At 33.0% G+C, this 27,413-nt stretch overlaps 2 protein-coding genes and 1 long non-coding RNA gene across 5 annotated transcripts; 1 reads left to right on the top strand and 2 right to left on the bottom strand.

The window, feature by feature from the left end:
* Window positions 1–299: 299 nt before the first annotated feature.
* PH4alphaEFB (prolyl 4-hydroxylase subunit alpha-1) lies at window positions 300–27,201 on the top strand. 3 transcript variants are annotated; one of them, XM_090120627.1, is made up of 12 exons: window positions 300–479; window positions 3,082–3,270; window positions 4,430–4,575; window positions 9,724–9,880; window positions 10,591–10,772; window positions 11,155–11,294; window positions 11,628–11,761; window positions 12,004–12,157; window positions 14,254–14,478; window positions 24,930–25,004; window positions 25,732–25,897; window positions 26,785–27,201. In XM_090120627.1, exons 2-12 carry the CDS (start codon window positions 3,092–3,094, stop codon window positions 26,901–26,903), a joined length of 1,677 nt encoding a protein of 558 aa, XP_089976753.1. In that variant the 5' UTR covers window positions 300–479; window positions 3,082–3,091; the 3' UTR covers window positions 26,904–27,201. The 3 variants fall into 3 exon arrangements, with proteins under 3 accessions (XP_089976753.1, XP_089976755.1, XP_089976754.1); XM_090120629.1 differs by having other exon boundaries at window positions 24,945–25,004; window positions 26,785–27,200; XM_090120628.1 differs by lacking the exon at window positions 300–479 and adding an exon at window positions 1,900–2,086.
* Window positions 16,306–21,691, bottom strand: LOC149909038 (uncharacterized). The gene is made up of 2 exons (XM_090120630.1): window positions 21,472–21,691; window positions 16,306–17,775 (listed from the first exon to the last, which is right to left on the bottom strand). Exons 1-2 carry the CDS (start codon window positions 21,610–21,612, stop codon window positions 16,513–16,515), a joined length of 1,404 nt encoding a protein of 467 aa, XP_089976756.1. The 5' UTR covers window positions 21,613–21,691; the 3' UTR covers window positions 16,306–16,512.
* LOC149909037 (uncharacterized) lies at window positions 23,095–24,140 on the bottom strand. Its single transcript, XR_016458661.1, has 2 exons — window positions 23,793–24,140; window positions 23,095–23,392 (listed from the first exon to the last, which is right to left on the bottom strand). It is a non-coding gene; the product is annotated as an uncharacterized LOC149909037 (long non-coding RNA).
* Window positions 27,202–27,413: the final 212 nt, after the last annotated feature.

The raw sequence follows: 27,413 nt of genomic DNA, 5'->3' as shown, positions 1-27,413 counted from the left end.
CCAGGTAATGAAAAACGAATTAGTTCCAAAATAATTAATTTCATCTCTTTTATGTCGTACTATAGTAGGTATCATGTATGTATTACAAATATTGTTTACTAGAGGTCCGCCCCGTTATTTATTTATTTATTTATTTATAATATTATGTAATATGATTAGCAATCCTTCATTTCGTATGAACCCATTTGTAATATGTAGGTTCAAATCATAGTAGTAATGTGGCAACTCGTGACATATTTCTACTGTGTATTTCTACAATCTATCCGATCTGTCAAATTTAGTTCGTAGTTTTGCCGTGGGACATCCAATCCAAATTCCCTCAAATTCCAATTTCCAGTGTCACTCAAAATAAAAATAAACAATTTTTGGTCGTGATTCAATTGATGTTTTTAATAAAATTTATATCAATTCCCTGCTTATTTTTTTTGAGATTTATTTCTATTGAGGAATGTGAACAGAATTTTAATTAAATAAATAAGGTAAGATCGAAGAAACCATAAGTCTATGTACCTTTCCGATTTGAAGATGTTTTAAATGTTATATTTAAAACAATTTATGAATTAATAGTGTTTAAATTTATTCAGGAACAGTAATGTCTTTGATTTTTAACATAAACTGTAAATTTAATCACGAAACCATCACATATTCCCCATGAATTATTTAAGTATGCTAAGTATAAGTCTATTTAGAAGCTCTATTGAAAATGTTGTGAATATATTATATTACTAGTGGTCCGCCCCCGCTTCGCCCGTGGTTCATATTTAGCAATAAAAGGTAGCCTATGTTCTTTCTCAGGGTCTAAAGATTATCTGTGCCAAATTTCATCAAAATCGGTCCAGTAGTTTATGCGTTAAAAGTTAAAACCATACATACATACAAACCTTTTCTCTTTATAATATTAGTATAGATGTTGAGTCGGTCTTATTTTTTCCACAATGATTCTCAAATTTAATATTAAACTTGAATATGCTTTTATTAACTTAACTTGTATGTTTGTATGTAACCCGCCTCCTTTTGAAACACTTTAAACGGATAGATTTAATTTAAATGTTCTACACTTATCAAGAATTGGTGATAATAGAATATATTCATGCGTACATTTTTTTTTGTTTTTAAACTATTAATTTTTACTGTCAAGTAAAAATATGAACTTATTTTTATATAGACATCTCTTTAACTTATTTTGAATGCATTATTGTTATCAGTACAACATTATAAATAAAACTTCCCTGAGATAAGTTTGAACCTTAACTAACTAAAATTTAAAACAATGTTCAATTAAGATTTAAAAGCATAGCAAATGAAAGTATTTTGCATATTCGTAGTTTATTTATGAATTTATAAAAGGATGAAAAAATAGATTTCAAGCTCACAAAAATATTACTTTAGTTTGACTTGTATATATGAATACTATTTGTGCTGCATACTTTCACCAATGGATAATAACATAGTTATCCTGGTACATAAGCATCACTGACAAGTATAATCAAAATTCATTCAGTGCTTTTCTGATTTTAACAAACATACATCCATACATTCTTATATCATCATCCCCTATTACATTTTGCTTTACTGAAAAATTAGCCCATGTTCGCTTCTGAGGTCTAGCTTCTATCCCTATGCTAAAATATATTCTCGACTTGACAAAAATGTGATAGGGTCAGTTTTACTAATGTTAACTGCCATAAATAAAAGCTCTATCGTATTGTTAATGTGTTATTTATGCAAGTTCGTATCGATAAATTGTGTAGTAGGAGAGTTAATTGCCATTTAAACTAGAATTTTTTATCATAACTACCAGAAGGGTGAGTGAGCGGGGTCCGATATGTGTTATTATTAATATAATATAACGTCACCACATTGATAAGGTCACCGGCTCGACGCTAGCTTCGCACGAAGTTTTAATTTGTTCGTTGACCCGATCGGGCGCTGCGTCCGCGCACGTACTACTTGCCGCGTATGTAATATCGCACAGGAAGTTCGATCTCGATGTGATTTTTTTTTACAAGTTGCCATTTATCTTCCAGTGATTGATTTTTATCGTTCGTATATATTTGTTAACTGTTTTACGACAGCTATCTAAACGGTACGTATTGTGTTAATTTATTATGGAAAATAAAAAACGTAACTTCCTAGGTAATTTATGCACTTCGTGGAATTTACTTTATTTGATAAGCGCATCTTGATCTTGAAGAGAATGAAATATAAGTACATAAATAGTTTTAAAATTACGGAATATGATTTGGTACTGAAACTGAAAATCCTTTCACCGGCGACACTGACTTTCCTGTGAATAATGAAAATGTAGAGATAATAGATACAGTACAATAATATGTTTGAGAATATTCTAGAGTTACTCGTAACTAGCCTTATATGTTCAGCTTTGTACCACAGAATAAATAAGTATGTACTAACATTAATAAATAATTTTAATAAATAATAATATAATCTCGCAGTATTAAAATGTTATAGGTAGTTAGGTACATAATATCATCTCTATTCTATTTCATGGTAGGTATTAAAATTGGGTTTCACACTTAACCATCATCAAAATGTGAATAATCATTATCAATTGAGAATTTCTAACTGTGTGTCTAATAAATAACATCGATGACAACGTGGAGGCATTTGACCATCGTTAAATATTACGACACTAACAAATTGGCGTGTCCCAGATATGGTAAAAGCTTTAAGTTCACGTGAACGCCGGGAGGTATTATTTCTATACATCTTTATCTATTTTTTATCATTGTTTATTAATTCCAGTACCCTAATTCTTTCTTATACGTATACGTATTTAATATGTAACCGTATTATTTAATTAAAAAAACTGCCCTTTGATCTGTTATGATCATATGTGAGATTATTTATTTTTTCAGTACCTATTATAAATTATACTTATCGTAGAATTGGCTTCATGGTTTCAAAAGTTCAAAATATGCATCTTCCTGAAGCGCTATTTTCTAGAGTCTAGAGGTAACTCCATGTGTATAGATCGTGTACAATCACCACCATCAACACACAAGAACATATTATATTACCTATACTTGTAATAAATATTTTTATAAACTTTTGTTTCAGGAACATCATCATGTTTCCGCCAAAATTAACACTCTGGTGCCTCGTGCTTACGTGTATTACGTTTGCAACTGCAGAACTCTTCACTGCAATATCAGAGGTCGAGCCTCTACTCGAGACTCACAAACGAATTATAGATGACCTCGACGATTACATTCGTAAAGAAGAAGAAAGGCTAAATATTTTGAAAAGGTGAGCTGAAAGAATCTATTGTAACTATAGATTATCGCGTTTCGTCGACAGAGCTACAAACTTAAGCGAAAAATTAAATTTCGATAAAAAGGGCATTAAATTATCTATTAGTTATTACTTATTACGTCCTAGTAATTTTATACATTTTAAGATTTAATACATACACTTAAGTATAACCTTTTCTAATATTTTAGTTTTAGAGTATGTACGCACCTAAATTTGTTACATCCACAACACCCAACAAATATGGAAGATGCATGACGTGAATTCTCAATGTTTCGCAAGTTCATACAATAGCAACCTTTACTCTTTAGTCTTTAGGTACCTATAGTTTATGCAACAAGTCTAGGAGACGGATGCAAAAAATTTATGGTTGAAGAATTACATATATTATGTATTAACTTTTAAAGTAGGTATTATACAAATTGCACATAAAGGTATCTATATAAAAAATGATGAATACGAATAACATACGAAATGAATACGTCTTTAATTCATGACATTTCGATGGTGTCATTTTTTTCTAAATAGATATTTATGCTTTGAACAGAAATACAGTTTTGGAAGTAGGTAGGTATGCCGCAGGTGCCCCGTTAGGTCATACCTTCGATTGTTCTTCAGATGCCATCATGCCAAAAATACCCACGCTGTTAGCATAATAAACAAAACTTTAAAAGCTTATACGCTTTTGTATTATTTTCATCGCAAATAAATATAAATTTGGTTTACGACTTAATTAAGCTTAATTGAAATTTAAACGGTTGGGATTTCAATTAATTATTTTATAACACATCCCATTTTTATTAGGTTTCATCATAATACTTAAAAATTATTTATTGTAAAACGCTAATAAAATGAAGTATTTTGCTCTTATTTTGTTTCGTATTTTATTATCTAATGGTTTTTGCGCAAGTAGGTATATGATCCATTAAGGCATACTTTGGGAAAGGTCGTGGACAAAAATAATATTAAGAAGAGCAGAGTTTTCATAAATTTACATCTAGAATCAAAATCAATGCCTCATGCAATGTAATAGCGTTAACCACTACAACCAACGAGTATGAGTAATAATCCGCAATACTCACATTTGACATTTGTCGCAGCATAAATATTATCTAATAATTTAAAAATTCATCAGAATATAATCATTTTGTTTCAGGCATTTGAACATTTACAAGCGTGAACATAAACTAGCAATGGAAGATATCCCCAATTACTTGGGGAACCCAATTAATGCGTTTACCCTCATAAAGCGGTTAACTTCAGACTTGGATCATATCGAACGCAGCATTGAAATCGGAACAGGTATTATTATTTTGTCACGTTCATTTTATGGAGGTTTTTTTTATTAATAACGGTACGCGTAGGTCGCTAATGTACCGGTAAATACAAGTTTTGTAACTCTTAAATGGAATATCGATGATTCCTGATGTAATAAATAAGAAACAGGTTTATCGACCACGTGATAAAGGTTCATTGTATTTCGATATTTGATTTTATTTGTGTGACAAATCCCTTGAAACAGCTATAACGGAATATTATGTCCCTGTATTTTAAGAAATTCTACATATTATGGGAAGTAGGAATTATACTTACGTGAAATGTTAGTAAAATTTGTTTTGCAAATTTATATCAGTCACGAACTTCAAAAACCTTGAAAACATTGTGACACACTAAATTCACTTGTGTATGTAATCAATGCTAATAGAATTATAAGTACATACAGGTAAATTAGCTTGGAGAAATTTTTGCGTTTGTAGTAGTGTATGGTCAGCAAATAAAATAAAACAACATTTTATTTTTAGTTTTTATTTTATACAGGGTTACTTGTAAAACACCAGCAACCTCGCAGGACAAGATAGCTAACATCATAAATAACAACATTTGTTCTACGACTTTTGGCATAACGCAATAAATTATTTTTAAATGATTTTTTAAACTTTTATTGTACTCTCCTTACATTTGTAAGTCTATGTTCTATTAATTATCGGATGGACGACGCGACGCCCCCTTCCCCCTCTCGTTCGCTTTTTGTTTACGTAATTTTTGGGAGGCGTAGAGTTTATAATATTCAGACGGAAAATTAAATGAATATTTATTTTTGTATGAAAATAAAATCTAACAAATTATCAAAAGTCGAAATGTTGTTACTTATGATGTTAGCTATCTTGTCCTGCGAGGTTGCCGGTGTTTTACAAGTAACCCTGTATATATAAGGGATTTTAAATTAAACTATATGTGTTTCTCCTCTGAAAAAGATGAGACTTTATTTTAATATTTGCATATTTAACATACATATAACTTTTACATTAACAATGTTACTAAAATGAAAAATTTACTAACCTGAAAAAGAAACGACATTTAAAGTTTAATTCTTTAGTTTGAGAAGTCAAAGGCTTGCCTCGACCATGTTTTAACACTGGAGCCATATTGAATTAACAATATAAAGTTACAACACTTACACACAAATTAAACACTAGTTATGGCCCTGCCTTCATACAAAACTGCTGAATACGCCGTTCGCACGGGAATAGAATGTGGATGCGATTTCCCTTAGTTAGCATCCAAGCTTACGTCTTTATAATTATTAAACTGTATAAATTCATTCTTTAACTCCGGTCTGCATCGTGCAGACATGGGTGTAAAAGTCTCATTTTAGCTATTAAATGTAGTTTTTAAGTACATCTGAGTTTTCATTTGGGCCCTCCGGCTGCGGGACATGTAATTCACTTCAACAAATATTATAACAATAATAACAAATAATAACAACAATCAACAAATACAAAATTTATCAATTAAACTACGTACATAATAATTATAATTTTTGAATGAAATGTGCTTTATGTTCTAACGCTACCAAACGACTGCACGTGGCACCTGCGGACAGCGTAAACTGGTTTATTCTGGTTTTGTGCGTGTTTCCACTTTCCACTATCAAGTGACGATTTATTTATTTGTTTTGTTTCGTAATTATTATGGTCAAATATTAATTATGAAACAAATTATTATGGACACGATATTTTATTGTTTCACGGTAGTCGCCTTGTCGTTTGCTCAAGGACGTAAAATTGAATGATATATTTTTTTTTATAAAGTCAAAACCATTTTCTTTCAAATAAAAACTTGTTTTTATTGAAAACAAAAGTGTTGCTAGGAATAAGTATAAAGTTAAATAGTAATGTTAGGATATCGAAACATTTTTGTATAGGCCAGAACGATATAGTGGAAACGCGCTCTAAGATCTGAGTAATATACACACCACTACATATGCAAAAATTTCTCCAAGCTAATTTACCTGTAATATTATGTGTGTGTTATAAGAGGACCATTATTACGAAACCGTCGCTTCGATGATGTAGTGATTAACACATACAAATAGTGTTTGCTTATTCCATTCCCTCACATGATTCAAATAACGGATTTGCTTGAACAAATAAACGTAAACACCACTAATACATCGTGAATGCAAATTTAATCACGTTCGCGAAAAATATGGGAGATACCTTTGAAGATAACTGGCAATCCTTTATGTGAAGTATAAGACAAACAATAAAAATTCAAATATCTAACAAAGACATAATAAAGTAAATTTATCAGCATATACGTATAACTACAATTTATTTTTATGCTGTATTGTTATTCAACTTGACTCCTCTATTTTTGACTTTATGACAGAGTAATAAAAATAACTCGTTTCTATAATTGCTTGCGAGTAAGCAAAATGTATAATGCATTTGCATAGGTATGGTGTTGGGTATGATATGAATAATGTTCCATAACATACAAAGTAAAAGAAAATGTCACGACAATGTAGCATCCCAATTATTATTTATATACAACTTCCGGATTATTTAGAAGTTACCAATAATAATAGTGAGTTCAACTTCTGATAATAATTAATTCGTAGTTATTCCTTCACTACCTATCAATCGCACATTTAATATGATATCCTGGATTCATAAGACAATAATAAAATATTCCTAAGATAAGAAAAGCTTATACTATTTACTTTACTTTTACTACAATATAATATACATATTACATAATAGATTATTTACTACCTAATATTGAAAGCAAAGGGCGACATTATATTTTCGCCATATATCTCGATTTATGGCAGCATGTTTTATCTCTCTCCAGCATTTCCCTCAAATCTATCTATCTATCTATATACAGGGTGTCCCACTGTTGGTATACTAAGCTCAAAGGAGGTTATAGTTTTGAATACGCTGAGTACGTAAAAAATAATTAAAAAATTCCAGACGCATTTTTTTTTTCAAAAAGATGAATTCTTAAAACTCTATGTGTACACCCATAACAAGCAACCCACCCAACTTTGCCACCAGCACGTGAGCTGTCGTTTAAGATTATGTTTTCATAGACAAAATGCTCACATTAGAGGAGCGGTATATGCCGGCTGCGCGAAGCTAGAGAAGAAAACATAGATTTTCAGGAAAAATTTAGCAAAAAATTTTTGATGTAATTTTGTTTTTTAAGTATTTTTTACGTGATCAGTGTATGCAAAACTACAAGTCCCTTCGCGCTTAGTATACCAATAGTGGGACACCCTGTATACAGGGTGTCCCAAAAAGTAGTGATGAACGGAAGCTGGGAGGTAGAGGACCTAAAGGGCTATCCGAATCACCCCCATGTATGTTATGCGATTTTTCGTATTTTCGGAGTTATGACGTTTTTTTCAATTTTTCACCTATCGCCGAGTACGGTGATATTTTCACTCATGGTGACGTCAATTATTGCGGAAGGTGCTTGATTTTTTTTGTGTGCTAAGCTGAAAGATAGGCCAATTCAGTATGGTAACATTTACTATCGTTAGATCTTTGAATGGAATAAAAAAAAGAATTAAAATGCCAAGAAAGATAAAATTACCCAGTATGTTCTCCACTTCAAGGGCCCGTAAAAAAATAAAATCACATAAAAAAAGTTTTCCATTTGGCTTTTAAAAACTTGCTCTATCTATCAGGTAGCTACCCTGAAAATTTCATTTTATTATTCAGAAGGCTTCAATCGAAAAATTGAAATCTAAATGAGGTAAGTGCAAAAATTGAATTAACATGATGATTAATAAAAACAAATTAAAACCAATAACAAGGTGTTTAATTACAAGAAATTTTTAAAATGACCCCGCTATTGCTCAGTGCAAGTGCGACATCACCGTAAAAAGTTGTCTTTTAAATGTCTGAATGCCCTTTTATCATTTTTAATGGTTTCTTCTGCTACTATGAATTTCCAGGTTATTTCGTTCAAATTGTGGCAGTCTCTCGTCTTTGTAGTATCCCCACGGAAAAAAATCAATAGGGTTTATGTCCGGGGACCGTCGAGGCCAGGCTAAAGGGCAAAGATACCCTGAAAGATGGATTGGTCGTTGCAGCCTGCGCATGCGCTGGTGACGCCTGCCTTAAAGCCTGGCCTGCACGGTCCCTCGACCTAAACCCCATTGATTTGTTTCAATGGGGATACTAAAAAAACCTCGGCTACTTGAGAGAATGCTACAATTTGGACGAAATAACCCGGAAATTCATAGTAGCAGAAGAAACCATTAAAAATGATAAAAGGGCATTCAGACATTTAAAAGACAACTTTTTACGGTGATGTCGCACTTGCATTGAGCAACAGCGGGGTTATTTTAAAAATTTCTGGTAATTAAACACCTATTTATGGGTTTTAATTTGGTTTTAATGATCATCATGTTAATAAAATTTTTGCACTTACCACATTTAGATTTCAATTTTTCGATTGAAGCCTTCTGAATAATAAAATGAAATTTTTAGGGTAGCTACCTGATAGATAGAGCGAGTTTTTAAAAGCCAAATGGAAAACTTTTTTTATGTGATTTTATTTTTTTATGGGCCCTTGAAGTTGTGAACATACTGGGTAATTTTATCTTTCTTGGCATTTAATTCTTTTTTTATTCCATTCGAAGATCTAACGATAGTAAATGTTACCATACTGAATTGGCCTATCTTTCAGCTTACCACACAAAAAAAAATCAAGCATCTAGCGCAATAAGTCACGTCACCATAAATAAAATTCTCATCGTACTCAGCGATAGATGAAAAATTGAAAAAAATGTCATAACTCCGAAAATACGAAAAATCGCATAACATACATGGGGGTGATTCGGATAGCTCTCTAGGTCCTCTACCTCCCAGCTTCCGTTCATCACTACTTTTTGGGACACCCTGTATAAAACTCAAAGGTGACTGATATAGTGATCTATCAACGCACAGCCCAAACTACTCTACGTATCGGGCTGAAATTTGGCATGCAGGTAGATGTTAGGACGTAGGCATCCGCAAAGAAAGGATTTCCCGAAATTCTTGCGGGAACGGGGAAAAACGGGGATGCACGTTCAAAGTCGTGGGCAGAAGCTAGTATTATATATTTTTAATGTTCGCATTTTTTATCAACCAATGTTATTTATCTACATTATAGATTACATAAAGAATCTGACGGTAAACCACGCGGATGTCAAGTATCCGAATTTAGAGGACTTGGCTGGGGCGGCTCAAGCGCTAACCAGGTTGCAGGAAACTTATCATTTGGATGTCGAGGAATTGGCTGAGGGAAGATTGAATGGAGTTATTTACAGGTAAGACATTGAAAAAATAAATGTTTTCATAATAGATTGAATGATTACTTAATTTTTAAATGAAATAAATAACTCTTTGTTCGTATTTTTGGTTTATCATAATAATGGTAGGTAGACACAATTGTATGTTCACTTTTAATCACTAGACCGTGTAGAACTTTTTGTTTAGTTTATTGTTATTCAATCTAAAGTTAGTAAGGTCAAGGATAAAATTAGCATATTATTGATACAGGATTCACAATAAAATGCAATATCTTAGGTTATTTGATTATTATGTATTTATTCATACTTTTACCTTCATTCGATATAAATAGAATCATAATATTATGTTAAATTCGTTTGATGTAACATTTAATTTTGACATGAACAATATACTTAATACATTTTTTTTTTATTTAACACACACATACAGAAGAAAAGAAAAAGAAAAGACACATTTAATTTAGATAATGAGCAATCATCATTGATATAAATAAATATTTGTAGGTAAGGCATGTTGCATCTCCCTATAAAGGTTAAATAAAAATTGGCCTAATACATATTCAAAAATACAGCTTAAATGTATTTTTTTTGTAAACTACAAAAAACACCTGATATATCCAAAACTCACACTTAACTCATACATCTTTAGGGATATTTTCGTCTCTACAATATGTCGTCTTATTTTCCACCTACAATACAAATAATTTATAAATTATAAATATTTTTAGTACACCTATGAGTGCTGGCGACTGCTATGAGCTTGGTAAAGCCTTATATAATGAAAAGGACTATACAAATGCCTTGGCGTGGATGACGGTAGCTTTAAGAAAATATAAGGAGGAAAACCAACCGTATTTGTTCAAGGAAGTCGATATTATGGAATACATTGGATTCTCGCATTATTTGCTGGGTTGGTATTTTATAAATTTAAATGAAATTTTAATTTTGATGTTTTTATACGTAAGATTTGTGACTATTTTTTGCATTAAATCATGTTTGGTTTTAACAATTTTTCATCATTGTATAAATCCTGTAAATGTTATTGTATGTGGTTTGCATAATACAAAAACGACAATGTAGTTATTGCATAAACGACATAAAATTTTATTGTATCAATAATAAAATTAACAACTTGCCTGTTACGATATATTATGTAGGTATATCAAATTCGTAATTCCTTTTAAGTTTCCGGATTATACATATATTTAGGTTGTATAAATATATGGTATGGTATATATGGTATACTTCCTAAGAATGCATAATTATTATATAAATTCCGTATTATTCAATAGGTGACGTTAAGACTGCATTAGAATGGACAAAGAAGATGTTGGCTCTAGACCCTAAACACGTGCGAGCGAGTGGCAATGTACAGCATTATAACAAATTTATCTCCGAAACTGAGGAAAAATTGAGAAAACGGCGCCGAGGCGTAAGTTTACTCAAAAATACAAATATTGTATGCAAAACAATAAAACCATCTTGACTATTGACAAATAATAATACTTAGCTATAAATTATTTAAAAAATTATTTGGTCGCCTATTTCAGAGAAGTTATTTTCTATAAATTATTTAAAAATGAATTGGCCGGCTATTTCAGAGAAGTTATTTTATGTCCGCTTTTTATAAACTATGTACTATTGACCAAGTTGACTGTAAGACTTATTCACAAATTAACGTAAACACACGTACTACAACTTTTGAGCATTACAATTAGGTGCGTTTTTACATACATTTATATTATTTACATTTAATATTTAATAGGAAACTGGAGAAGACGTAGAAGAAGAAGAGTATGTGAAGCCAAAGGAAAAACTTTCCGACTATGCTAAGGAAAGAAAAGTGTATGAAAGGTTGTGTAGAGGGGAAATGGACATACCGCAAGAAATCGCCAAGACGTATGTAAGATTTAACTATTTTTATGAATTATATCGGTTTACAATCGTTTTGAAAAAGGCTTACAGTATATTTGTAATTTTCAATATAACAAAAAAAATTTTCGTTCTACTACAACATTTTTTTTTATTTAGTGTTATGTCGTTTGCAAATAATTATTACATTTTATTTACGTCCACTTTGTATCTTTTTGTAATTAAGAAAAAATAACGTTACAAATTTTAACTATTAATCTTGATTTCAGGTTGACATGTAGATATTTGACGGAAAATCACCCCTATCTAAAGATCGCGCCAGTCAAGATGGAATACATGTACCGCAACCCGGATATCATTATGTTCTACGAAGTGCTCAGCGATAATGAGATTGAATATATCAAAAACATGGCGAGACCACGAGTAAGTTTTTAATTCTTAGAAAAACTCATATACATTACTTGTAACATAGCTAAAGAACGGATGAATGTCTCCTATAATACAGGTTCTTTTCTAGTATAGGAGACATTGTTCAAAATGTAATTATTATAATATAGTTATTATATTATGTAAGTTGATTGTAACCATGTTTAATTGCAAATAAATGATTTGATTTTGATTTGATATAACTTAAAAAATATATTGTATTTTTTGTTTAACGTTTACAATATTATGTAGTGTCAGTATTTTCCAAATACAATATTTAATCTTTGTCACAATAAATTGTAAAGTCTAACAAAAATGGGAACTACATGAGTTGCGAAACATTATTTAAGTTAACGGTTCCTTTACTTGTTTGTATGCGATCCAACTAAGAATGGAATGGACAAGGACCTCTTCTTCGTTCACTTCTTGTGTGCAAATACCAGGCAGGAGCTCTCTGAAATAATAAAAACAATATAATTATGTATAAAACTCTGTAAATTGGACTTTGCTCAGTTCCTGTAAATCACTACATAGTATAAAACAAAGTTGCTTTCCCTGTCCCTATGTCCCTATGTCCCTTTGTACGCTTAAATCTTTGAAACTACGCAACGGATTTTGATGCGGTTTTTTTTAATAGATAGAGTGATTCAAGAGGAAGGTTTATATGTATAATAAGATCCATTAAGTAGTGGAGAAGTACTGTTATTTTTGAGGTTTCTAATGTGATGTCGTAAAAAATTACATTTATTCCGCTTACATTGCAAACGCATGCTGAACCCTACGAGTTTTATCAAAATAATGTACTAAGTATTATACACATTGAAAAGGTCTACAGAAAAGTCCGCGATGGTATATGTCTATCTCTTATGGATAACCCACAATAACTTTTTTTTGTCATTTACTTTTTACGACAAATAATGGCTAATTTTCGAAGCGATTTTAACCAATACAGCATTAATCCTTAACCAATTAAATACCATGGATACATTGTTCATTTAATATAGATCTATATGGCCCTTTACACCGTATGATTTAAGTGAATATTTTCGAAGATATTACAGATTTAAAAATTGCAGGACGTAGCGTTTGCGGCCGCCCGGCTATGTATTTTATACCCGTGCGATGCCGGAGGCCGGAGCGGGCCGCTATATTTTTATACCTATACCACGTTCACAATTTTTCTGTAGTGTATTTAGTATCAGCATTGCACCCGTGCGAAGCCGGGGCGGGTCGCTAGTTTATTATAAAATGTGCAAACACTAAAATACACTTAGAAGCAGTCATGCTACGTGCTTGCGTGTGTTCTGCAGTTCTGAAGCGCAACAGTGTATCATATTTATACATATAGCGACCTAAATCTAAAATGTACTGCATATTTTGAACTAGATGTGCTCCGTGGCTTTACCCGCAGTTTATCTGCTATTAAAGGCAAACATGGGCAAAAACTTTTACCCCTAATATCAGGAACTACTGGTCTGATTTGAAAAATTATTTCTATCATCATACTAAGACTAACAGGAGCGGAGCAATGCGGGTGAAACCGCGGAGTACTGATAGTTGTCTATGTTTTCTTTTAAATTTCAAATTTAAAGTAACTGACAGACTTCACATTTATATTATTAGTAAGGACTAAGAATAATATACGATGTTAGGTTTAAAGTGTATCATAACCATTGAGGTATTATTACTACGTACAGAGAGGACACCACGAACAAAATCTGTGCGATAAGCGCAGAGGCGCGGGGCGCGCGTGGAGCGGCTAGTGAGTCATACACTTTGTAGATATTCTGCCTCTTATTACTTATAAATTAAAACCAATCAATGTAACAAAAAAGAATTGGTTTGAGACGATTGGCTCTCACTCGTGTTACAAATAGTGTAGTACTTAGCGATGTCATCTCTAGTACGTAGTACATAGTAACTCAATGATCACAACAGAACTTCTTTTTCAATGTACAGTGCATAATACATTGAATTAGAAGTAGACGCATCATATTATATTGTATGACACTACTAGGGTTAAGCTTAACTTTAGCACCGTAAATACCATACCTACCATAACGAACTCAGTCCATGACGTCACACGTTCCCAGTTCCGGCGCGCCACAGTGCACGACCCGAAGACAGGCGAGCTAGTACCAGCGCACTACCGCATCAGCAAGTCAGCGTGGCTGAAGGACGAGGAGAGTTCGCTAGTGGCTCGCGTATCCCAGCGCACGTCCATGCTGACCGGGCTCAGCGTGGCGACTGCGGAGGAGCTGCAGGTCGTCAACTACGGGATCGGCGGACACTACGAGCCGCACTTCGACTTCGCGCGGGTGAGTGTAGAATTGACAACATTTCAAAATTTTAACCTACTTATTTTTTTATTTTAATCAAAACTAGATCAAAAATTATTATACATGTATTTTTTGCTTTTTCAAAATATTAAAGTTTTCATTCATCTTTTTGAGTTTGAAAATCATCTCATTCTAAAATGTCGTAAACGCCAAATGACGTCATACATACGGAGGAATAGATTTTTTCCTTTGCGACGTAATTTAGATTAAAAAAAAAAAAACTCGACAGTTGACATTTAACATTTTATCACTCTTGACAGTTGACACTAAAATAAACCGCCATTCGCCAAGCTTTGTAATTAACTACACACCGTTATTTGCAAGTCTTTTCGAGTATCTTAAATTTTCATAGCTAACATAGATTGTTGTAATTTTATACTACACAATGAAAGTTTCCGAAGGATTTCAGTCTGCTGATAATAGAAACCTACCTTCAGTTAGTTATCTGATGATAATGGAATATATGTATGAAAACGATTGCTACAATGCTGCGGAAACTCGTAGTGCTAAAGCATTACTTGCATCTCGAGAATCTTACGTCGAAACAGCAGTAGGATACGTCGAAGTTAAGCGGGAAGGAAATTTGTGTATAATTAAATGCCGTGTAACACCAGAACACAAAGTTAAAGGGAAACTATACGTCGTGTCTGCTACAATAGATGAGACTGCAGAAAAAATCATAAAAGTTGAATGTAACGACTGCGCAGCAGCAGCAGGAGGGTGCAAACACGCCATTTGTTTTGTAATTTGGCTTGTTAAACGATCAGATGAGCCATCGGTTACATCAACTGTTTGCTATTGGACTAAACCCAGACTTGCCGCAGCTGTTACAGATAAGCAGTTTGTTTTGGCTAAAAATTTGGGAAGAAAAAGGAAAGTTCCTGAAGATATAAATGTGAATGTAACATTATCCACATTTACTAATGAGTGTAATCTGCGCAATATATCTGAAGGAATGATTTTAAAATATTGCCAAGAACAGCAGCCTGCACTGATTGATTTAACCGTTTTTAATTTAATGCTCCAGTTTATTCAAGATGTCCAATATGATCACAGTTACATGGCATTTAAATCATGGTATGCAAACATCATTACAGACAACCTCAAAAACCAAATAGCTGAAAAAACTAAAAAACAGGCTGACTCTAAATTGTGGCATGCAATGCGTCAGGGTAGAGTGACTGGCTCCAAAATTTATGAGGCAGTGAAATGCCAAACTACAGATGGTGCATTAGTCAACAGTATTTTAGGGGGATATAAAGTGCCAGAGACTCAAGCTATTAAAAGAGGCAAAACATTAGAAAATCTTGTTATTCAGGAGCTTGAAATACAACTAAATATCCACATCGAAAAACAAGGCTTAATTTTACTATCCCCTATAATTGGAGTATCCCCAGATGGCATTTGCAAGGACTTTGTCATTGAAGTAAAAAGTCCAATGAGTCAAAAAGCAATGAAAAGGTACATAAACGAAAATGAAATAAAAGAAAAGTTTAAAGCACAAATTATGCTTCAGATGTTTGCTGCTAAAAAGAAAAAAGGATTATTTTGTGTAGCTGATCCACATTTTGAACAAAACAAAATCATCCACAAATACTGGATCCTTTATGATGATGATTATATGCAACATTTGTTAAGGGGTGCTGAAAATTTCTGGGAAACATTTATTTTCCCAAAAATGTTGGAAAGTGTTAAATAAATAGAACTTTATAAAAAACAGTCTTTTATTTATAGGAAATTATGAAAATCATAGGCATATTAAGATTAAATAAAATAAGTATTTTACAAAACTACATACATATGTACATAAGTTTAAGTTTGAACTTAATAATTTCTTAGTAAATTTAACCTAAATGTCCTTACATACAGAAATGACACTGTTTAAAATTATTTTTACAGAATATTCATTATTTATATTTACTATAGAACTTTATAAATTAATCAAACCACATACTATGGTCACCACTTCATCTATCTGTTGAATTAACTTATTATTAATAATAGAATGTGGTTTTAACAATTTTTCACTATGGAACTTTGTAAATTAATCAAACCACATGCTATTGTTACCACTTCATCGATGTATTGAATTAACTTATTATTAATAACAGAATGTGGTTTTAACAATTTAAATAATCTTATTCTCCTAATAACCCTCTCTATATGAATGCGTAGACTGGCAATAACTTTACTTTGAATGGCTTCTTTTTTTGTTAATTTTACATTTTTTGCAACACTTGGTGGACGAAGAAGCTTTATGCCTTTTTTAGTCAATAAAGTATCAATATGTTTGAATCCCCGATCTGCTAATATTGAGCAGTTAGGTGGTAACACATCTAAAAATCTAGATACTTCCACTATGTTTGTATCAGATATCCTACCACCATGGCCAGCTGATACAAAAACAATGAAACCATCAGGTGTTGAAGCCAATAAATATTTTAGTGTGTTAGCATTTTTATACTGAGACCAGGTCAGTGATTGCTCTATGGGTTTGGATGGTTTTTCTATTTCTATTTCAAAACAATCTATTATGCAATATATATTTGAGTATTCTTTATTTGTTTTAAAAGAAGATGGTAAGTTTCGTTTTACAGTCAAAATAGGGGGACAATAAATCAATTGTTTAAAAAAATTAGATAGTACATAAAGAGCTTTATAAAATATACGCCATAAAGTGCTTAGAGATATACAAAACATGTCTGATATTTGCCTGAATGATAAATTATTTTTAATTTTGTATAATGTTATTATAATATGTATAGATTTTAATTTTAAATGAGACACAAAAAAGTTTATTAACCAATAATAATTTTGTGGTAATCCTATGTAATCTAATGGCCTTTTTTCAATTATTTCTAGCATGAAGGATTTTTGTATGTTTTCGTTTGTAATGTCAGAAACATCTACAGAAGTTGTAGTAGTAGTGCTACCCTGTGTTGATGGTATGGCATCATCAATATCAATTTGTTCACTATTAAAGTCATCATCATCTTGACAAAAAGATAATGGAGCTGTCTTAATTTTACTCAAAGAACAGTTAGTGGTGCGATCTGCCATTTTTGGTTTCACTTGCACACCTTTATTACAAAATAAAATCATCTTATTTTCTGTGACACTATCTATCTCCATTGGAATTGCTGCTGATGATGTGCTAGGCTGATGTTCCCTTAATGGAGATATATTAGTTAGGAGGGACTGCGGTAAAGAAGCTTTGAGTTTGGGTCGTCCTCTCATAGTTGACCAATACATGTAGTTAGTTATATCTTCTTTTAACTGCAACAAATATTGGGTCAGGGTGTACCCTTGGGGGCGCTAAAGAAACATCTATTTTTTATGGTTTTATTGGCAAGAATAGCCTAAAATAAACCCTTTTTATTCTTTGTATTTTTTCTCTAATGTTGATAGTTTTCGAGATAATCGAGTTTTAATATACTCATTTACAATGGAATCTGAACTTAGACGATATTTTGAAATTTTTTTTTAGTCAGTATAACACCTTTTTTTTATGGTTTTATTGGCAAGTATAGCCTAAAATAAACCCTTTTTATTCTTTGTATTTTTTCTCTTAGGTTGATAGTTTTCGAGATAATCGAGTTTTAATATACTCCTTTACAATGGGATCTGAACTTAGACGAAATTTTGAAATTTTTTTTAGTCTATATAATACCTATTTTTTATGGTTTTATCGGCAAGAATAGCCTAAAATAAAACCTTTTTATTCTTTGTATTTTTTCTCTAATGTTGATAGTTTTCGAGATAATCGAGTTTTAATATACTCCTTTACAATGGGATCTGAACTTAGACGATATTTTGAAATTTTTTTTTAGTCAGTATAACACCTATTTTTTATGGTTTTATTGGCAAGTATAGCCTAAAATAAACCCTTTTTATTCTTTGTATTTTTTCTCTTAGGTTGATAGTTTTCGAGATAATCGAGTTTTAATATACTCCTTTACAATGGGATCTGAACTTAGACGAAATTTTGAAATTTTTTTTTAGTCTATATAATACCTATTTTTTATGGTTTTATCGGCAAGAATAGCCTAAAATAAACCCTTTTTATTCTTTGTATTTTTTCTCTTAGGTTGATAGTTTTCGAGATAATCGAGTTTTAATATACTCATTTACAATGGAATCTGAACTTAGACGATATTTTGAAATTTTTTTTTTAGTCTATATAATACCTATTTTTTATGGTTTTATTGGCAAGAATAGCCTCAAATAAACCCTTTTTATTCTTTGTGTTTTTTCTCTAAGGTTGATAGTTTTCGAAATAATCAAGCGAGTGTTTTCTGGCACTACGCCGGCTGCTGCCGCAGCACGCTCGCTGCGCTCGCTCGGCTCGTGCGGGTCTTACAGAGTTCTAACCTAACCTAGCAACCAGCTTTCTGCCCTGAGTCGGGGTGGGTAGATTTGGGTAGGTAAAGGGAGCCGTCGGTCGCGGTTGCTTTTCGGCAACGTGGTTTTCAGCGACGTGGGCAGTCGGGACTGCATCTGCAGTTTTCACTGCGAATCCCGCGACGACCTACGCCCGGATACACCCGGTGAATGTCCCGCAACAGTCTGCGAAAGCGAGCGGCGTCACTTGGCAGGCTTTTCAATATATTTTGCCGGTACATAAATTCGCCCATATACCATTTTAAGCGCGCTACGCTGCGGCATGTACGGCAATGACGTTTTAATTCAAGCCACTGGCGCTCTATTGTGTTTATATGCACCTTTACCCGCACCATGGTCGGGTCGTCCAGAATCTCAGGTACTTGCTGACCAAGCGCTGTATTTACTGGTATATCCACAGTGCCGTTGACAAATTCGACACTGTGGTTTACCCTGTAGTGGCCACCCATGCCCAACCTTCGCTCCACACCCAAATAACTCCTGTGACAATCCGACATAATGTGTGTTCCAGGGCGCACATTTGCCCCTATTATAGGCTGCAGAGTCTCCATGCTCTTGTCCGGTACCAACTCGACGTGGACTTTCTTAGTCAGACGACTCACGCAACCAAAAGTCCATACTTGATGCTGCAGAAGCCGACCACGGTGGTACTTCCTCGTGTAGAGGTGGGATTCATCTACCTCTACAACATCTTCAGGACCACCGATCAGATCTCGGTCATGGGCCTCTGCAGTATCGCAGACCTCCCTCAAAAAATGATATATCTGGATGGCTGATTTTTTTGACACCCCTACGTCTTTTGCCGCCTGCGTCACTTTGTCTCGACGCAGGAAGTGGAGAATCAGTCCAATTACTGGCAAAAAGGGTATATTAACTCTTTCAAAGAATGTATTTTTCAGAGGACTTATAATTTTATTGCATCCCTGACGCCTGCATCGCCAACGAAAACCCATTTTGTAACTTTGCTTCGCCTCCCTATTCATGGGTCTGCTACAAATTGGACAGCGAGGAACGCGCTGTGGTAATAGATACCACGCTTTGGCAGCTTCAACAGCGCGTTCCTCGCTGTTTATTTTGCCGGCGACATTCCATAAAGAAAAATTATTGATTAAAAGTAGGGACCTATACTGGTTGTCCATACTTTAAAATCAACAATAACAACTCAACAACAATAACAACTCAACAACAATAACAACTCAACAACAATAATAAGAATAACAACCAACAAGAACAATGACAAACCAACAAAAACAATAACAAACCAACAAAAACAATAACAAATCAACAAAAACAATAACAAATCAACAAGAACAAATAACAATAACGACAACAGAGACGAATTATTTTTAGAGAAATTAGCAAAATTTCCGAAAGCAAGTTTTTTTAAATGTTTTTACATACTTTCTTATATCGAAATTGAGTGTTTACCGTAAGGAGAGCCGCGTCCATACAAACAGCACTTAGAAGAAATTCGCATTTTTTGAAATTTTGTATAATAATGAAGATTTATTAGCTGGTTGTGCTTGATAAACTAAAATTAAACACTTTTTAGTCTTTGCATTATTTCTCTACGTAGTATAGTTTCCCTGTAAATTGAGACTGAAAATCTGAATAAAAAATGTTCTACAGTAAGTTTCTCGAAAACTATCAACCTTAGAGAAAAAATACAAAGAATAAAAAGGGTTTATTTTAGGCTATTCTTGCCGATAAAACTATAAAAAATAGGTATTATATAGACAAGAAAAAAATTTCAAAATTTCGTCTAAGTCCAGATCCTATTGTAAATGAGTATATTATAACTCGATTATCTCGAAAACTATGAACATCAGAGAAAAAATACAAAGAATAAAAAGGTTTTATTTTAGGCTATACTTGCCAATAAAACCATAAAAAATAGGTGTTATACTGACTAAAAAAAATTTCAAAATTTCGACTAAGTCCAGATCCCCTTGTAAATGAGTATAAATTATAACTCGATTATCTCGAAAACTATCAACATTAGAGAAAAAATACAAAGAATAAAAAGGTTTTATTTTTGGCTATACTTGCCAATAAAACCATAAAAAATAGGTGTTATACTGACTAAAAAAAATTTCAAAATTTCGACTAAGTCCAGATCCCCTTGTAAATGAGTATAAATTATAACTCGATTATCTCGAAAACTATCAACATTAGAGAAAAAATACAAAGAATAAAAAGGTTTTATTTTAGGCTATTCTTGCCAATAAAACCATAAAAAATAGGTGTTATACTGACTAAAAAAAAATTTCAAAATTTCGTCTAAGTCTTTTTTCCATAGCGCCCCCAAGGCTACACCCCAACCAAATATTGATGTAAATAATGGATTGAAAGAAATCTAAGTTTGTAAATATATTGCCAGAAAAATATTCAAGTACATACTATAATAGTTTTAATTAGTTTAATGAGAACACAAATATTGATTTGAGAATCAAAATCTATGTAAACAAATTTATTCAAAAAAACAATTCTGCTATTCTAAAATCTGAATAATGTTACATTGAGATGATCTTCACATATGTAAAGGCTACGCTTAGGGCAATCAACACCCACTGCTTTACACCAGTCTTGCTTAGACGCACTGGGCACCACAAAAAACATTTTTTCTTTATGTTTAATAGAATTGTTCTTGCAGGAAGGAACAAAACAATATTTGGCCTCTTTAAAAGGTGTATATTTTTCATTTAGATTCATCGTGAGATTAAAATCCAAAACAAAAACAAAATAACACGTTCTTATACTTCGTTAGCTTGAAATTTGAATAATCACAAATAGTAAACACAACTGTCAACTATTGACATTAGAAATATGACACAGGTGACAGGACATGCCATTGCCACGTAGAGGGAGAATGTACTAGAGACGACATCGGCGTATACCCGAACGAGATGGCGAATCCTTACGTCAATGTTGCCAACTATTACAAAAACTTTTTATCCGAAAAACTGGCAAAATATCTATAAATGTTTGGGTATTTTTTTGTAAGATAGGTTTATGAAGAAAAAGACAGATTTGAAAAGATTTTGTTATTTATTAACTTAACTAGCGACCCGCCCCGGCTTCGCACGGGTGCAATGCTGATACTAAATAGTAAATACACTACAGAAAAACTGTGAACGTTGTATATAAAAACATAGCGGCCCGCTCCGGCTTCGCACGGGTATAAAATATATAGCCGGGCGGCCGGCCGGTACAAGCGCGGATCCAGGGGGGGGGGTCATGGGGGTCATGGGCCATGCCCCCCCCTGGGCCATGTGCACGACCTAAGTGGACCACTAATTTAATATTAACTTTTGAAATTAACAAAGTAATATTGTTCAACATGATTTTTTATTAACTTTTGAAACATAAAAGTAATATTATAGAACAATGAAATCAATTTCAAACGGAAGAGAATATAGGTAACAAAAATTAGAGGAAAAGTTATTTACGATCGATCTGAGATCGGGATTAAAAAAACTATAACTGCGGAATAAAGTTTAATGGTAAAGTTGTAGGTATTTAAAATATTTATTACAACTTTTGCTTTTACACTTCTCGCAATTAACCACAAATATCGAAATATCCCAGTTCATATATTTTTTATAAAAAAACAAGGCTAAAGTTTAGATATCATTTCAATCAATGGTAAATAATAATAGAAAATACAGTAAAATTAGGACAAAAAAGGTCAAGTGCGAGTCGGACTCGCGCACCGAGGGCTTCGAACAAACCTAATTGTTTTATTATGTTGTATCTTTAAATGTTGCTTGTAGCAATTTTTTCTTTGTCTGTGCTATAGGACGTGGGGAGTACCTTGTAGGTTGTGATTCCCTTGCAAGTAGTTGCTAGTTTCAGAATATGCGGTTTTAATTGCTATTTCTTCTGATTCAGATTCAAATTGAATTTGAATCAGAAGACAGAATAATATCTTATAAAACAGATACGGGAATAATTACGAAAAACATGAATTTTTTATTACATTATATAAAAAAAAAAATTAATCTTATAACCCCTTTACTCATGAACGCAAATGTAATGTAGGTATTCAATAATTGATATTCACATCAAAAACTTAGGTCTATTATACCTTTAAGCAGTAATAAAATCAAATTTCTATGTCAACGCAATTAGAAGATACAGCCGTAAATGTAGTCTAATAAAAACGTACTGGAAATAGTTCAAATTAAAAGTAAATTAAACGAAATACATTTATTTGAAAATGAACAGCAAAATGACGGTAGAAATAAATGGGCAGAGGGTCCGCGATAATGTGCGCGCGAGTAGCAGACGAAAATGGACGACTCCGCCGCTCGTTCGTTCTTATAAAGGCGCGCCGCACCTCGGTGAGGAAGGCGCGGGGGGTGGCCTTCCGGATTTTACTCCAACACCGCCTCTCCTGACGGGGCAGGGTCCTCGCTGCCTTCAGTGGCAGCTGCAGCTCGTGTGGAAGGGCCAGCTTCGCAGTCTTCAGCGTTATGATGTGCATCGTAACCTGGAATATACAAAAAAACCGACATTGAAAAAAAAAATACTTAAACCAATGCAAATGAGGAAAGCTGAACCGGAAAACCGAACCGTGTAACAAACTTTACACAAACATTAACATTTAATATTAAAAAAACATTTCACGATTTTGGGGAAAATTTTACCCTGTACTGGTATCCCTAATGTTAATCACATGATTATACCATAAATTTGAAACTACGTAAAAACAAATGGCGTCCTGAACAACAAGAACACTTCGTAATTTAGTCGGATAACACAAAAAAATGTTTACGTCTATTTCGATGAAAATATTATATATTTGTAGATAATTTCACATTAGAGTTAATGAAAATGTATCAACTATATCCAGTTCTATAAAACAATATACTTCAAATAAGTTTACTTACGTGTGAAAGGTAATATTTGGTAATCTTCGTTCCGGCCGATTTTTACAACCAATCACACTACAACGCACCATATTTTCACTTAAAGTCGGATTAAAACAGATCACTGTCAACGTTTATTAAACTTTGAAGTCACTTAACAGCGAGAAAAAACAGAAAACTAGCAAAACAATGGACTGTAGCCGCTTGTTTGGGACAAACTGCCTTTGTCCCCAACAAAAGAAATCGCATAACATGAGAGAAACAAAAAACAATGTTTCTGTCTCTCTTGCTCTTAGCTTTATAGTCATAAGTGTATTTCTCTCACGCATTCCTTGTCATTTTAGTGCCTCCTCTATGGTTCATTCTCACTCTACGCATTGCCATGTAAATTGTAAACGTCAAATTGATAGTTTTTTTTTTAACATAGAAAATTAGGCTAGGGCGCGTTTTTATTCCTCCGTATGTATGACGTCATCATAACATTTTTCGTTTTTATTTAATTTCTCCTAAAATATGCGATAAAAAAATTAAATAATTTTTTTTCTGTAATCGCAATAGCGAAATAAAGAAACGGTTTTTTTCTTTCATGGCCTTATAAAAAATGAAATGTTGTCATTCATACAGCAGTGTACTAGACTAAGGGTGCGTTTCCACCAATAATGTGTGAGGATGTATAGCGAGGAATAAAATAAATAAATAAAACTTTATTGACATAATAAATAGGAACAGCTTATATATGAATCTATAGGCTCCTGAATTAGTAAAATACTGTGTATTAGGAGCCCAAGCCTTCTCCCATTAATTTCTTAACATTATGCCTAATGAATGTGTTTGTAAATAACCAATAGTATCGCTTCAAACGCTAAACGCTTCAAACTAAATGAAGCGATATGGTGGACTCTTTACAAACTCATTCCTCGCTACATATCCTCGCACATTATTGGTGGAAAAGTACCGTAAGGCTGGTTTTAGTATTGCGCAGACCATCAGTGCGGACCGTCCCGCGCGCACAGCAGCTACAGTACAGCCTAGTTTAACAATTAGCTTAAGTATGTATTAATATTTGTGTGCATTTTCCTATTGCATTCATATGTGCAATAGCATACGGAAATAACTGTTAAATGATATGTTTAATGACTATTTGTGTTATAATGACAGAGAACCTTGTTGCAGAAACAAGAGAGTGCATTCGATAAATTCAACGGCAATAGGATTGCTACAGTGTTATTCTATGTAAGTAAAATATTATTTTATTTTATTGAATAAACATTAAAACTTAGTTAACCATTAATGTATTATAACTATACTACACTCCTATTAAAAGATGGTCAAAAAATGACAAACTTGTGTTGTATAATACATTCATTCAAATTAACACCTTATTTCGTGGTGGTAATGTTCAAAGTCTGTTGTATGCGCTTACCAGAGCAATCAAACGCGAAGGCAATTTTGCTAGTCTGAGTTTAGTTGTATATTGTAAGTAAGAAGTAAGTAAGTTATTATCTTTAATGTATGTCTATTATGTAAGCTCAAAAAAAAAATACTTTTAATTAACGGTTTTTTATTGATTCATGATAATATAATGTAAAATATGTATGTATGACTATTGACTAGAAAAAGAAATAGAAAATAGAAAAAATCTTTATTGTATTTTTTTTTAAATAATACAGTTTATATATTTGGGGAAACTAAAGCCTAACTAATAAAAAAAAATGTGTGCGTGTACCTACTAGTATACACACGTAAGAAGTGAAACTTCTTTATGACCTTATTTTTCAAAAAATAATTTACTATATGCAACTGGTAAAAATACGTCGAATCACGCGTGGTAGGGATAAGAAAAAGATGGCGCGTAACGGAAAAATGTCACGCGTAACGAAAAAATGTTACACTAAATTTTTTTCCAACCCCGAAAAAGAAGTTTCACTTCAATAAAAATTGTAACCTTTCTTACCCGCAGATGTCAGACGTAGCGCAAGGTGGGGCGACGGTTTTCACGGAACTGGGTCTGAGCGTGTTCCCAGTGCGTGGAGCTGCGGCGTTCTGGCTGAACTTGCACCCGTCGGGCGAGGGAGACCTGGCCACCAGACACGCGGCCTGCCCCGTGCTCAGGGGCTCCAAGTGGGGTGAGACACAATAAAAAAATATATATACAGTGAAACTTGGTTAAGTGGGACCTGGATAAGTGAGAAACCTCCATAACTGGATCTCATGCTGAGGTCCCAACACTTTGGGGTGGGACGAGGTAAACCTCTATATCTGGGATTTGTTCTTTCGATTTATCATCATAGTTACCTCTATAACTGAGACAGCGAGTAAATTTTATATACATAAACCTCTGTAACTGAGATAACATTGTTTGTTTACTCATTCTTATATACATAACACATTATTTTATTTAATGATCGCACCTGTATAACTTAAATAACCTGTATTCTCACCTTTATTAATGGAACCCTCTGTAAATGAGACGGATATTTATTTATACCTGTATATCTGAGACACTGGGTAAGTGGAATACCTCTATAAGTGAAACGATATTGCAGGTCCCTTGATGTCTCACTTAACCAGGTTTCACTGTATATTTCTTTCTATTACACCATGCTACAGGCACAACATGCCCATAGGCTTCAATAGCTCGTCCCAATAACAACTCTGGAAAAAATAATTAGCAAAGCTCTTCCTAATAATATGTCAGACACCGTACATTCCCGACATTTGTTTAAATTTTAAACAACTGGAAAAATACGTTTTTTAAACTTATGTAACTCGCGCATATAAGCACAACTGTGAATAGAGAGATTTTACATGCGGGTGGCATTTGAAGCATACAATGACCGACCCGATAATGAGATTGGTTGTGGGATAGTGTTAAGTAATATTAATGACGACATAACTGTGATTTTTTTTTAAATAACGTCTACTCAAACAGGGTGATCAGCTCGTATATTTAGAAAACATACATAACATATTATACCACAACGTGACCTCAATTATTTTAATTACTTTTCAGTGTGCAACAAGTGGATTCACCAAGGAGGCCAAGAGTTCATAAAGCCGTGCAACTTAGAGTATCAGACCGAAGGCATCCGACGCAAAATTCCCAAACCAGTGCCCAAATCGTCCAGATAGGGAAGCATTTTACATGTTTTGAAGAAACTGGTATTGAAGAAAAGAACTTTAAACTGAACGTCAAGGGTTTATACAAAATTAGGGCTTTATAACGGTATCGTTTTAGTATAAAATAAGTCCCTTATTCCCAGTGTGAAGATAAATTAGGTAACTAATTCTCATATACGTAGTTTTAGTAGTTTAAACTATTCCAAATTTTCTTGCCCAGTTTTTATGTATTTTTCATTTTGTTTTATGGATATTTAGACTATGCTACAGAACCAATATTATAACGCTTTTTTTTAGGCTTGATGTATCTGTATTTCGTTTATAGTTATACAGAGTTTATTAATATATTTCGAAGACTAGTTACTATATGGCCATCTTACGCATTTATTTACACGATTCTAAATGCACTATTGTACTGAAACTTTGCACTTGTCACATTTTTTTTGTAAAATGAATTATCTTATTAATACATATATGAATTAAGATCTGTATTATATCGTAATATATTTTTCAGCGGCAATT

Source organism: Colias eurytheme, chromosome 4 (genome assembly GCF_061535395.1).
Source record: "Colias eurytheme isolate Ceu_HAF_F1 chromosome 4, ilColEury1 Martin Lab GWU primary, whole genome shotgun sequence".
In the NCBI taxonomy this organism is placed as follows: domain Eukaryota; kingdom Metazoa; phylum Arthropoda; class Insecta; order Lepidoptera; family Pieridae; genus Colias; species Colias eurytheme.
Note: the sequence above shows the minus strand (reverse complement) of the source record. Positions and strands in the feature narration are given on the sequence as shown.

Bases quoted from the DNA above. Each gene is read 5' to 3' on its own strand.
- PH4alphaEFB (XM_090120627.1), top strand. From the start codon at position 3,092: ATGTTTCCGCCAAAATTAACACTCTGGTGCCTCGTGCTTACGTGTATT. The intron at 4,576-9,723 runs GTATTATTATTT...TCTACATTATAG, and splicing joins CAGCATTGAAATCGGAACAG to ATTACATAAAGAATCTGACG. The intron at 10,773-11,154 runs GTTGGTATTTTA...ATTATTCAATAG, and splicing joins ATTCTCGCATTATTTGCTGG to GTGACGTTAAGACTGCATTA.
- LOC149909038 (XM_090120630.1), bottom strand. From the start codon at position 21,612: ATGAATCTAAATGAAAAATATACACCTTTTAAAGAGGCCAAATATTGT. The intron at 17,776-21,471 runs GTGGGTGTTGAT...TATTTGTTGCAG, and splicing joins AGCAAGACTGGTGTAAAGCA to TTAAAAGAAGATATAACTAA.